Source organism: Strongylocentrotus purpuratus, unplaced genomic scaffold, assembly GCF_000002235.5.
Source record: "Strongylocentrotus purpuratus isolate Spur 01 unplaced genomic scaffold, Spur_5.0 spur5_scaffold_2, whole genome shotgun sequence".
Taxonomy (NCBI): domain Eukaryota; kingdom Metazoa; phylum Echinodermata; class Echinoidea; order Camarodonta; family Strongylocentrotidae; genus Strongylocentrotus; species Strongylocentrotus purpuratus.
In genome coordinates, this window is record NW_022145605.1 from 14234508 (window position 1) to 14249431 (window position 14924).

Here is a 14924-nt window from a genome sequence, read left to right on the forward strand (position 1 = left end):
TCTGAAAGTTGTGGCTATAATGTTAGTGCTGTTAAGTTGAGAGAGTAGAGGTCATTTGGAGTTAGTTTTATGACACAAATCTTGTGATTTAAAACATATCCTTTCTGTGACACATATCTGGTTATTATTGAATGATGTGTTTCCTGTCAACATTTATCACTAGTGAAGAAAGAGATGTCATAAAATGGTACAATGCAGTTTGATCTAATATCATTCTCTTCTGTATGTGAATTCTTTCTCAAATTTAAAAGTTCTTAAACAAACAATTTTTGTTATGCCTCCATCCACTGTTTAATTGTTGCCCAGTAATTGGAAATTGGTGATGCAGTCATGTTTATTCTCTCTCTTTCTGTAATTGCTCTGTTTAGTTTATATCAAAAAGGAAGAAAGGTAAAAATATTGAATTATTTTACATTTTGGTGCAGATAAGCGAAGCAAACTAACATCCTTAAAGTTTTGAATAGTTTACAGCTCACTTCAGAAAAAGGGAACATATTATTATTATTCTATTTAATGTTTGTTTGTTTGTTTGTTTGTTTGTTTGTCGTTTACTTTTAGCAGACACAGTATTGACCTGTAATTCCTTGTCAGTCCATCACTAGAGTGTGTGGGCTGTGCTGTACAACCAAAAAATAAGAGTTTCATTTGTGTAGGCATGGGCTTTGAAGTGGGAAGCCGTGAGAAGGCTCATAGGAAACAGGGTTTGCAAGTTTGCAATTTTATTTCATCGTTTGCAGATGGAGATTCCCTGGCTACTGCGCTCTTTAGCGTTGTGATGGAAAGATCTGATCTCTGACGGGAGTGATTTCATTAAATTGTGGTGATAGTGATCTAGGGAAGACAAGATATGTTTGGTTCATGCAAGTCAAAGTTGTTGTAGGTCTGCGAATCAAAAGTGATCTTTGTCACCTCCTCGAGACCTATGGTTTTGCTCAAGGTGCGTTTCCATTAGTCTGAGATTCCAAAGGAACCTACATTGTAATTCAGATCTTTGGACAGTAGTGTGCTTCCAAATTAGCCTACTTATTTGAATTAAGATGCAGTTGATGATATTTCACAGCTGACTTCAGAATGCACATAATCTTGGTCTAGTTTGTGTAATAGCCCAACATTTATCCAAACTTTGGGTCAATTCGTGGTAAAGATGCATACATTAGGCTTATTCCATTTTCCCAGCATGCACTAGCATCCACATTTGAAAATCGTGTCTATCACATGACATGACACAACAACAAAACCAATAACAACAACAACAACAACAACAATAATATTAACACTATCTTATTTCCCAATGGGAGCCTCATCATCCTGACTGCTGTTTTTCATAAGAGCCTTGCCATTATTAGTACCCCTAGCATGGCTACACCTTTAGGTACCCATTTAATGCCCCTGGGTGAAGAAGGGTAGATGTGGGTAAAATGCCTTGTCCAAGGATGTAAGCACCAAGCAAGGATTGAACTAGGGATTTCTTGCAGGCATTGCTCATCTTATGATAATGAAAACATGGAAGTTCAACTATAAAATGAACTTCATGTGAATGCAAATTTCATGGGAAATGCTGGATGGTCTAATTTCTCAAGCTCTATCTTGCTTGGACTAATGAGAAAGTACCTGCATAGGCTTCTAAACTCCTATGGAAAAGGTGGGGGCAGAGAAGGGCCTGTACAGAGTGAATGAGGGGGAAGTAGAAAAGATGGGGAGGAAAAGAAAAAGGATGGAAATTTAGGAGGAAAGGAGAGAAAATGGATGGCATGGAAACAGTAGAGAAATAATAAGAAATAGATAGAAAATAATATGGGAATGAGGAGGGGTCTGCAAGGACGGAACAAGGAAGAGAAATAGGGAGGAAATGAGGGCAAGATCTATAGAGACAGAGATAGCAAGAGATGGAGATAAGTTGAAACATCTGTAATAAAACCATTGGAATTAAGGAGATCTAATACCTCTTACTGTATACCAAATCTTTTTTTCTTTCTTTTTTTCTACAGAAGTTCAAAATGTTTTCCTTTTGTTAATTTGTTATATCTTTTTTTCATTGCAACTGTTAACAAGTACAAAACTTTTTTCAAATATAAAAGACATTTAAACCACATGGTGATATTATTTTTTTTCTTCTTAGGTTGTAGTGAGGTGTTATAGACTAGTAGATTTGAATCAATGACTTCCCTATCATACTTGTTGCTGAAACTTTAACACCATGTACATGTACATTTACATACAGGTATACCAACAGGGTTTAGACATTTGGTGCAATGTTGATATACTGTTTTGTTTCTGAGGCCAATGTATTGGGGGAGGGGGTATATGTTGTGAGGTGGTGTTTTCACTGTAATGTTTTGTTTCTGCTCTTAATTAGATTTCTGTCCTGTATATGTCTTTATTACAGAAGATAAAGACTCATCTTCAGGTATCATAGTTGTTTAATTAGACTATTTTAAGGTTCATGATAAGAATGATTCAATTTTGATATGAATTACCCAATAAAATATCAAAAACTTGGGGTCTGTTTAATTAGGGCAACTCTTGAGGGCTCTCTTACTACTCATTAGGGATGGTGGCGAAGCACCGCAAATTAGATTTGGCTTCACCAGAAGATTGCCTTCTCTCGAGAGAGCTGTAAAAAAGTCACGACCATTAGGCGGAGATTTCCTCCCATGATGCAAAGCAGTCTTGCATGATTTGATTAGTGTCTTGATGAAAGTGGTTTGTGATTTGACGGCTTGTTCAGAGGTGTGAAGAAACAAGACGCAAAAGATTACGCTAAGCCTCGCGTCCCCTCCTTCATGAGTGTGTGCTCATGAGGCCTGTCCTCATCAGCTCGAGATTGCCAAATATCCCACTATTTGAACTATCCTGATCGCAAATTATCCAGTTAATTTGCGTCTTCATCAGCCCAAAGTTGCAATTAGCGGGATATTTGGTTGAGATAATCATTCCAAGATATCTTGGTCTTGTTTCCAGAATATCCCGCTTTTTCCAAAATAGCGGGCTAATTTGCGCCCATCCGAGTTACCGGTAGTTTGTGATGAGAGTATGGGTCTGGTGAAGACGCAATTTCGAGCTTTAGGATAATATCCGAGTCTGAAAATAGGGGGTTATTTGGCAAACTCGAGCTGATGAAGACCGGACTATGGTGATCCAATATTTGACTCTGGTGACATTTGCTCAGGGCTTCACTTAAAAATAAAAGTTTGGTTATGGCTTGAGATTTAGGCTACATTTAAGGTTAGGGGATAGTGTTGAATTAGGTCTTAGGGTTTAGGGTAGGCCTAGGCCTAGGCTTATTCTTAGGCCTATAATGTTGGTTTACATTTAGGGTAGAGGGTTTGGGTAGGGTAGGCCTATAGTTAAAGTTAGGGTGAGAATTAGGGTATAAGTTGGATGAGGTTAGAGTTAGGGTATATACAGTACAATGTACATGTATAGCGTTGGGTCAAGAGTCAAGGTATGACAGAGCAGAGCAGTTTTTGGCAAGCGTATGATGTACAATCTTGTATATACATATCATCATGTATCATAGAATGTATTTATCGGTTTTACAGGCTTGCCATCATTTTTCAATATCACTCTTCGTCTTCCATGACGTAAATGCATTTATAGCACTTTGTGTTATCTCTTGACTGAAATTACCAACTGCGTGATTACGATTTGTTTATCTTCATCTCAATCTCTGGCAAAAGGTTAAAAGTGCATAACAAATTAGAGCAGTATTCTGTACATGTATGTAGTGTTTTATTAGGCGTAGTTAAGTTGATAAAAGCTAATTCATTAATGAGGAGGAGACTATGTAATGTACATTAATTAGCCTGAAATGATGATTTTCAAATTACAATGTATGTCTTACAAAAAAATGGATAGCTATACAATAAGTAAATTCTTTCTTTCTAGTCTAAACGCCATAAATGAAACAAAACATACCACAAAATACATGTTTGAGCACCATTTCTAATGAAAACTCAATAAACAAAATCAGGGTCCCAGGGATGTCATAACAATGGTATAAATGGGCAGAGCTTATACTGAGTGTGCACTGGTGATTGGCCAGCTGTCTTGTCAACTGACCTCTTCAAAACTTGCCCTTTTGTATTAGCTGTTGTTCTCCAGTCTGTATGCCTTTTCCGGGATACAATGTTTAAAAAACAATATTTGTACACGTTTTTGAACAGGTACATAGTCGCCCGAAGACAATTTACCACAATTATGGACAAATTATATATATATACATGGATGGAAAGATTTTCTCATGGAAAACATGAATAATTTGCTGAAAAATCATATAGATATTATGGAAAGGCGGAAAATGCTTTGTGGCTCGCTGGGTCTCGCATATGTGACGTCACAAATCATGACATTCTACGGAGGACCGCTGATGGCAGAAAATCTGGATCTCAAAATTCACATTTTTGAGAGATGATTACTGCGGGTGTGGGCCCCAAACATATTTTGAAGAGGGAAGTTGTTATATTTGATCAGTAAGGTTTCCCCTTTGCAATGATATGAATTTTGCATCAATTCAAAACACTTTTGGTTCTTCAGGTGACTAGTTTAAAGAGTATGTTATGCTTTCTATCTAATCAGTAAACATACTGACCTTTCATATGAAGGTAAGAGAGTATGATTCCTCCCCTTCCCAAACTAAGCAAGCACTAGTGATGACCTCATGCGCTGGAGCTATCATCACTCACATAGAGCAAGGTTTGTAGCCATAGATAAGCCCTATCAGCATGCCGTGAGGTCCCTCGATCTAGATCAGAATGCTCAACACGAGACCTAAACTTGCAGTACACCATCCTCTTTACTTTAAGGCTGGTCTTATGATACTTGCTCCTCCTATAATTGCTCTGTTGTTATTTCATGCACTATTAACCATATTCCTAACTTCTACCCTGGACCCAAGACTATACCTAACCATAGCCCTAAACCTAAACTTAACAGAAAACCCAATTTCAACCCTAACCCTAGCTTACTCTTTTAGTTTTCATGAAATATAGCCCAAACCAAGTGTTGCCTTATTACAAAAGTTGAGCCCTCTAACAGTATTTTCACTACATGGTCTTTTTAAAATGTTATAGTAGAGGTAAATTAGGTTTTTTATAGAACATTACCATAATTTTGTACATCAATAAAACATTCAGAATGGCAAAAGTGAAAACAAGATGTTACAATATAGCACATTATTTTAGAAATAATATTCATGACCTAAGGATTCAATAATAGTTTACACTTCTCAGGATAACTGTTGTGATAAATACTGGGCTCCCTGTAGCAAGGGTTTGGCCATTCAGAAAATCTATCATTTTCAGGTCATTTCAAATGCATATATCCTTCACGATGATGATTGATAAACATATCCTGTATTAAGATGGGGAAGTATTTCATACAGACATTTTATTTTGAATTCTTTTGATTAGGTAGATTAACACAGTATTTGAAGCCGCTAACTTGCGTAATTGTGAGGAAATTGAGCATGGGGGTTTGAAGTGGGAAGCTTTCATTTACTGTCTATATTTCTTTTTCAATGAAGGCAGCCTTTATAATAGATAAAGCAATACATCTTCTCAGAGTTAGAAGGGCATTTAACACAAGATTAATCCTCTTGGCTCTCAACAAATGATATTATGAAGACAAATTTAGCATTTCTCTTCCTCATAACAAAAGATTCAAATGGAGGACTCTTTATAATTCGAACAAATGAAGGTTAGAATCATATTGATCATGGAATATTACCATTACACTAGCATTCCTCGTCCTTATCACAATTACATTGTCATCATCATCATCATCAAAACAGTCCTCACCGTCATTAGCAACTCCAACCGCAAAAAATTGTCATCATCATCACCATCCACCACCACCATCATCAATTTAAACAAGAAATGTCATTCCTGAGAATCCTGACCCAATCCGTGGAGTGCCCCTTTTTATTTTGAAGGCCTGTTGAATACATCTAATCCTTCTTTCAACATTTATGTACATATTCTGAGTTACCTCCAGCTACTCAAGACCTGCTTTTAGAGCATTGTCAATAATAATAACATTAATAATGATAATATGTCTTGTTTACCCAGGGTAGCCTCATCAGTATAAATAATGTTCTCCCTAGGGGCCCCGCAATCATATAATTACCCCACTTTAATATAGGATGAACTTAGTTTCCCTCGAGATTTCCCCCCTTCCCTACTGCCTTTAGGTGTTCAATAGTTCGTTTACTGCTGTTTACTTTTACCATTCTAAAACCTAATACTGGTATGTCGAATATTGGACCATCTATTTCAAACCACACTTATCTGCAGTTGATCTGATTTTTATCATTGCACTTCTATATTTATTCTTGCTTGATTTGAAGGATGATGTGTTATCAAATACATTATTTCAAGTGATATTTTTGGAAGGTGTTTGCCTACTTTTAACTTTGATTTCTTGAGAATCTCTTGGGATGTCTTTGTTTCCTTTGATTTGTATCGTGTAGGAATTGAGATTTGAGTTAAAATGGGATAAATGAAGTCTTTTTTTTCTCCTTAGATGCAGAGGGATACTGATTAAAGGGATTGATAAAGTATATATGTGTATATTTATATATACCTTACAGCGTTACTAGACGGATATACATGTATGTAGTGAAAAAATGTGTCATTAAGTAGACATGGTCATTAGGAGGACATTTTCGTGTCCTGTTAACGATTGAACGATATAATTACTGCCCTCTACGAACGTTTGCAGGCAGAGAAAACTTAAAGGCCTCTCAAGAATCAATAGGTTTAATCGTTAGGCATTAGTTTAATTAGTTATATTGTTTTGAATTCAGGGTTAGGGTTAGGGTAATATACCAGTTTTTGTGATGTCCGGTTAATACAACATGTAGGGTTATATATTTTTAATGTGTTATTTTTTAAGGTGTTTTAACCTTTTGATGTGTTTCTTTGATTCTCTCTTTCTCTGATGAAGTAGTAAACAACTATCTGAAATTCCGAATTATACTGTTTACATCTTCTCAAGAAGATGCGTGTAAAAATACGATCAGCTGACGCTTTCGTCGCACTTGGAATATATCCCCATCAGAAAGTTTCGCGAGAGGGAAAAAATAGATCTGGTAATTCTGTTCCCCAGAGACTGGCACCACGCTAATCAGATGAGAAGGAAGATAGGGATTTGAGCCCGTATGGAATCAATGAAAACTGTGACCCTCATCCAGCTTAGCTTTTATTCCTTCCCGTTCCTCTTAGCCCTCATCTTCAATTGATAGGTTCTCACGGCAGTTCATTAACTGTTACTTTAATGTAGCGGTTTTAAACTCTGAAGTTATCTTGTAGGTCGGGACTGTACAGAAACTGTTAGTTTACTCAAAGTGAAACAACTATCTGAAAATTCAAATTTTTAAAATTCAGAACTTATCTTGTAGTTTGGGACATTACAGAAACTGTAAGTTTACTGTTACTCAAAGTTATAAACCACAACAATTTTAAGGCTAGCGCAACAAGTGCAAGCAGCTATGGATCCTCACTTGAAGTTATGTGGCGTGCTGATGCATTTAACTTGGAGGTTATGCCAGCTTGTGGTTAAATCAACTGCCTGCCCGGCTTGTAGTTAAATACTTTTTAAACACTTGTTCTTTTCAGTCCCGTGTGAACCCTAATCGTAAATAGTGGATTGATCGATGTTTCAAACTTTGAAGTTTTGTAAACTGAAAGTTTGAAAGTGCCGTGTGAACATGGCTAATATGACATCTTTCCTCTCTCTCGATCCATACCCTCTTACCCTAGTTTACTGTCCCACCAAGATCCTAGTTAGTCTAAGGAATAGTGTGAGTTTCAAGAAATGAAGAATTACCCTCAGGTTACAAACACATCTCATGAATAACAGGTGGGTTAACAGCTCAGAGGATATATTTTGTCGTTTTTAATGATACTTAATGGACGTTTTCTCCTTAATATGAAGTAGTATATGAAGTAGTATATTCCTTAATTTGCATACACTGTAAGTTTCCTTGCAGAGATTAGGCTATTAGCCTTTTATTGTCAAAGGATTCTCTCATACAATGTTGTATTTTTTGCTAGGACAATTACCACCCCCTCCCACTCCACCTGATAACTACCCTCACATTAAAACACACTTTACCTACATGTACATGTACATTTCAGAGGGGAAAGTTAACGAGTAAGTTAGTTATCCGGGGTGATTGCCGAGGGTTTGGGGATAATTGTCCGTGATTGATATTCTGGGGGCGGGGGTTAAGTCCTAATGATTAACTCATTAAATTTGTATTATTTCAAATGAGTGAATTTCTATATGAAAACTATGCTTAAACTAGTGATTCTCTACTCATACTATTTAATTTCTACTGTATATAATAAATGCAGCATGCTTTAAAACTATTTCATTTACCTACATGCATTGAGTCACATGGGACTAATAGACAATTAACCTTTACCACCTATCTTCTCTAATCTGATTTGTTGGATTATAGGTCACATGGTCCCCTTGTGAGTCTGTGGTGGTCTTCTCTTGCTTGGGAGTGTATTAATCACAACCATGTTTAAGGAGATGATAAAAATGGTTTCAAACTTCTCCCTTAGGATATCAAACCCCCACCCCCTGGTAATCTTCCGGTGGGTAATCTCTCCCCCCCCCCCTAGCCTCCAACCATCAAAACCATCACCCCACTCTGCACTCCACAGACAATATATTCACGGGGGGGGGGGGGGGGGGGGGGGAGGAGGGGAATTGCTGTAGAGAGTAGTAATTTTAATAATATTGGATATTTTTATAGCACATATATATCCACAATGCAAGGTGCTCAAGGCGCTCCAATATTACCCAGGCTCTGCTAGGCTACTGAAACCGTTGCTCACATCTTCAAGGAATTCATTCCTACCTGTACTTTTTTAATACCTGGGTGGAGAGAGGCAAATTTATATTAATGTCTTGCCAAGGGACATTAGTGCAGCGGCAGGACACGTTGAGTGGTCAAAACAAGACAACGAAATACATGACAAGTTTAAACTGATCTAGAAATAACCCAAATCATGTGAACCCTAGTAGAATCTAGGGAAATACTACCATCCAGAATGCCCTTCCCAATGTGAACCTCTTTAACATTTACGTTTAATGGTAAACACTTTCATGAACTCTCTACAGAAATCAGTTATATCCTAAACTGACAAGTCTTTCTCAGCCTCCTGTGAGTTGGAAAATAGTGGGGCACGTTCACATTCCGATTCCAACAGCAGGTCAGAATCGTGAATCGGGAGTGTGGACGGGCCTAACATGTTCACATGTGAGTCTATTTATTGATTTCCCTGGAGCGGTGAATACTGTCTGAATGAGAGGTGACAGCCACTGGGACCTCATTATCACACTTCCTAGTCCTATTACGGCTGGCACGACAACTCACTCATTACCATAAGCATGAATATGCATGAGCCAAGGTCTCCTAAACACGTTGGCACACACATGCTAGGATAAATGACTCATTGATATATTCGTGACTATGTATGAGCCAAGTAAAGTTCGCAGAACTGCACTTGTGTAGGTGAGAAAGACTCTTGTTCTATTTGTACCTATGTAGGGCCTTAAAGACTGAAAATTGCAATCCATATTAATTTTATTATAGTTGTTCCTGACAAAAACAGAGACAGCTAAAGTACTGTAAGAGGAGGTGCCTTGGCGTAGTGGTAGAGCAGTGGTCTCGTAACTGGAAAGATTAGGGTTCAAAACTAAGTGGATGCATGAGGGCCCTTTGCTAATAAATGCATTAGCCCTCATTACCAAGTATCTCAGTCCCCTGAATCCTGAAACATGAATCAAACGTTGTGGCGACATTTTTTTCAAAATATGAAACGATAGTAATTACAAATTTGAACTTGCAGTGTTTTCGACTCCTCTGGGCATCCCGGCCCACACTTGAAATTATAATTGGAAGAAGTCTTCGATGGGAAAAAGGGTGATTCCTCATTCTAAACCAAGCCATCCATGTTGTATCGTTGATTCAACATGGCGAAGAGAAAGTATGTATGCGCGGTACCGGCGGAGCAAATATGAATATTCATGATATAGAGCTCTGTTCGCTTGAAATTGCTGAATATGCAAGAGGTTGAGACTAATGTTTTAGATTTGGAATTGCACTTTGATCAATGTCATACTGAAATAAATAGAGTGGTTTCTTTCTTTCTTCCTCTTCCCTTCCCCCTCACCCCCCCCCCCCCTTTGCCCCTATTAATTATATTTATTTTGTTTTATAAATTGAAATATTTATTTATTCATTATTTATTTATTATTCATTTATCTATTTATTCATTTATTTAGTTAGTCATTTATTCATTTATTTATCATTCTAGTGTTAATTGTGAGTCAAACTGTATCACACATTTCCCAATAGTTCAGTGACAAAGTTGAAAAAAAAATGAGGTGAGAATGACAATGATCACTTCAGAATGTCAAACAGACACATTTATGCAATCCATATGGCAATGTTTTTACTCCATTCACACTCATAATATTCCAGACATCCGACTAATAGAATGGGGAGACTTATTCTCTCAATAATTATGAATATTCATGAGGTATGTCAAGGTCAGCCCAAACATGAATATTGATGAGTTATTGACAGGCGTTTGTCCATCGTTGAGCAGTGCAAGGAACAGGCTTTCAACTAGAGGGGGGAAGTGATCTAATATTCAAGAGAGGAAGAGAGGGAAACACGCAGGGCTTAGCAGTCCCCAACCCACTGAGGGATATGATGGCTTTACTATCTTGTGAATATTCATGAGCATAGGTAGCTGATTGGTTGGTTGCAAGAATGCAAGTGGTGGTGTAGTACATAATGACTATTCATAAGGACAAATTACTGATTGGTTCTAAGGGGTTTATTGCTCTATGAATATTCATTATTTAGGGAACTGATTGGTTCAAACTGATGTACTGTTGTATGACCACTAATGAGTTAAGCATCTGATTGGTTCAATGTGCTTTCTTCATGACTTTTCGTTGCCATAAGTTCTATTAGCTGATTGTTAGTTTTCATATGATGTAATTATCAGCTTAGTCAATGGATACTTTTTAATCTTATGCAGAGTTCCATTTACCCCCTCCCCCTTCACAGTACAACTTGAGATTCAAACAGTATTTTTTTTCTTTTTTTCTTTTCCAATAAATTACATTACTATTTGATTTGGTGAGAAGGAATACATGTATGTGGCAGTAGTACTAAGATTTCATGGTGTATTTATCATAATCACATAATGGATTGGTTTAGTCTGGGTTGATTTGGATTTAATTCAATTTTGGCGAAAATGTCCCCTTTTCCCCGAGCAAAAATTGCTTATGAATAAAATATTTACAAATTGAAATTTACTTTTTGTTTACAGTCATTATTGTCAATTTGTCAATTTGATTAATTTCATGTTGGTGATTTCAAAATTCTGCCCTCAATTTTACTTCCAAGTTCAAATTGTTTCTCTCATAATATGGGGTGAAATAGAAATGTAAATTGATTATTTGCATGAAAATCTGGAAACAACAGAATGTTAAAGAGTTTAAAATGAATTTATTATTCATTATGTTTATGGGATACTTGACCTTCAACTGTTTTATATTGACTTTTATTTTGAGTTTGTACTTTTTAAATGTGGGATGGAGGTGAAGGGAGTTTAATCAAAAAGAAATATGTTAAAAATACTAATAAAGAAAAATGAGGATAGAAATCCATAGAGATGGCTTTATTGATTTAATTATTTTCTCTAAAATAGTTTAATAAGCAGAACAGACAAAATGTTATGATAAACCAAAAACAATATCTCAAAAAACTATAAGTGTTTAAAGCTTGGTTTTTTTCCCATGAATATTCATACAAGATCAGTTTTACGCCTATGGGGTATAAAGGCAGGGAGTGATGGCCAAAGAAAAGAAAAAAAGAAGAAGATACACAAGACTTGAAAATGGAGACAGGAATACACATTTTGAAAGATGTTAATAACTGTCAATAACATTTGCACACTAATAATCAAGAGCAGACGAATTATCAATGTTATGATAAAAACAAAACAGTATCTCATAGAAGATCTACGAGCATGTTAAGCTTGCCTCATGAATATTCATGAGCTTGTAAGCAAGCCTATGGGATGTCAAGACGCACGGGGTGATAGCCAAAAGACTCTCCATGCGGGAAGGGGATAACGTCAACAAGGGGAAGGGGGCAACGTGACGCCTCTCAAAGACAGGCTCTCAGGATTAAGCCTCCCGCTCATAGATAGTCAGTCAGTCAGTCAGTGACTAGTAGTGGTGTCAACCTGTTTTCTATCCTTCACTTATTCTCTCTCTCTCTCCATATATATATCACAATTAACAGAAGAAGCAGAAGCATGTGAAACGCTATGAGAACAAGAACAGTGCCAAGTTTGTGACTGGACTAGATATAACATCGAAGGTAAGAATCAATTTTTTAAATCATTATTTTTAAATAACTGAGTTTTTCTGTGGTGTTTACTACTCGCACTGGTTTGGATGTGGGGCTTATAACAGCATGTAACTTAATTTTGCCAAAATGCCATTAACATTGAACTTCTTTTATAGTACCGTGTAAGTTTGAATGGAACTTTTTTTGTACACATAGGTCTATGATTGAAATGATAGGTTCTCTTGCCAGCCTACTAATCAATTTATTTTCTTTTGAGTTAGGAGGTCAGTGATAATTGGTAATTTTTTAAGCATTGTTTTTAGATTAAACATGTTTTGAAACTCAATGAAACATAACTGTTAAATGCACTTATGTGAAAACAACCAACTGTTATTCTTTATTGTATTGATTTGTCTTAATAATCTGAGCGTGTTACTTGTTAGTTTGCGGACAGAGAGTTTCCACCTCTTACCTTTTGATTCTATTCCACGTATTACTGTGTTAAAAATGTAAATTGTTGTTGGGATTTGAAAGAATTTTTTTTTCTATCAGAGTGCATTATAATAACAAAACACCACTGCAATATGATGGCTTTATATTTTCTCTGTTAATTCAGGGTAATTGGGTTCTACCATCAATAGCTTTTAATATTTTAATTTCAAAATTAAATAAATAACCTATGACTGAAGTTCAAAGTGAAATAACATATAAATACAGACCCATCATCTAAATAAGATAAATTGCCTTTACTTCCGTTAAGTTTGTGGATATTTACTGCAAGTTTTCTTTTCTATCCATTTGAAATTGTTTGAAATTGTGAAAATGAATTTAGTGCAGGTATAAATTTTCAGGCTAGTGCTATTTTTCAAGCTCTTTTCTGTATATAAGGAATCTGCCATTATGTTGGTTATTTTTTCAGGCACATTGGGTAGAACCAACTTGTAGCCCTTATAAAAGTAAAGTTTACTAAGTATGTATTATGTCCTTTGCTAACAGTAAAGTTAATTGGAGATCAGATACCTATTGCAGGGATCACAGTCACAACAATGACAGAAACCCATTAAGTCATAATCAAATAAAAACATTTCAAGTGTAACTGAGGATTTCTTTTAATCGTTGTAAAGATTTCAGGCTGACAATGAGTATTGTATTTATTGTACATATTGACTTTTTTTAAACCAGGGTGCCATTGCATAAAGACTTACTATCATAGTAACTTTGCCATCAATGGTAGCTACCATGGTAACGTTGCTCAAGAGCCAATCAAAATCCAGTATTCCATGAAAAGTTACCATAATAGCAAAGTTACTATTTATAATAGCAAGTTGTATGCAACGGCACCCAGAGGAGCCTTAATTGATGCTGTGTAAAAGTATATGATTAATATAACTTCTTGCTTCTCACCTAACAACTAACTCAAACGGTACAACGTTTTGCCCTGTGTGATTAATTAAGCGCAGTTCTTTGCCATGTGGAGGCATTCAAGAAAAAGAAAAAAGAAGAATAAGAAGAAGATTTAACACCCTTCTGGGTCCAAACAGACATTAAATAGTATATCTGTAAAGCGCTATATAAAAGCGGAATATTATCATTATTATTATTAGATACATCTTCTTTTTGATGATATTATTTCTAATTGATTATCACATGCAAGGCTTGTAATCTACTACATGATCCAAGTCATTTTCTTCAAATCCAACATTTGAAAATGAAAGTACAGGGGAACAAAGTTGTCAGCATGTCAACATCTAGCAGCACAGCAATCACAGCGTAAGCAGGGAAGGTCTAGGGCTTCTTGATGAGCTATTAAAATCTGCTAAAACAAGAATTAGGGAAATTAGATTAGGAGGTATTAGCTGTGGTGCCAGTGGGTCCGTCCCCAGCTACTACCAGGGAGTTAAGGTCTGTCATCGCACCACAGATCCGTAGAGCTAGCTGAGCTTCAGAATGATGTCAACTAGGTTACACCAATTGTTTATGGTTGTATGCGTATAGTTGTTGTCGTACATGAAAGGGCTTGCTCGTAATTTTAAGGAGGCTGCAGTGATTGTTAATGGTATTTCATTTATGCTTAGTGGCAGTCTACATGTATGTAAACTTTTTAAAATCACATTTTGGTTAATTACTCACAGTGCATGAGAGGCAGTATGCTTATTCGGCAAATAAGTGGAAGCAAGAAAATAATTATGTAGAATGTCTGTGATATGTATTTATATCTTAATTCTTGTCAAACCATTCAGGTAATGTTTTAATGAGGGGGGCTTGTGAACTTGGGAAGAAACATCTTTATAAATGAAAAAAATTGTTTTAAAAATTTGACAAAACTTGAAGATGTTCGTTTTTGAAAATCATAATATTATTTTGTACAATGTACATGTAAGCACTCTGGTTGAACATTCCAAACCTAGTAGTGATATAATAATTTTTCTGTCAATCAATAAATGCAACAAGTTATGGCATTGTTATCATGTAATTACTACTAAAATAAACATTTTTAAATCTTATGAAAAATGTAGAATAGTAGCCTGTCCCA

The 14924-nt window shown here is 36.1% G+C and overlaps 1 protein-coding gene across 2 annotated transcripts in view; it reads left to right on the top strand.

Moving 5' to 3' along the window:
• Positions 1-14924, top strand: part of LOC754170 (nuclear cap-binding protein subunit 3) — a 60862-nt gene that overhangs the window by 8570 nt on the left and 37368 nt on the right. For both annotated transcript variants that reach the window (XM_030991747.1, XM_030991746.1), the window contains exon 2: positions 12344-12421. In XM_030991747.1, coding sequence (XP_030847607.1) covers positions 12344-12421 — 78 coding nt within the window. The remainder of the gene's footprint in view (positions 1-12343; positions 12422-14924) is intronic.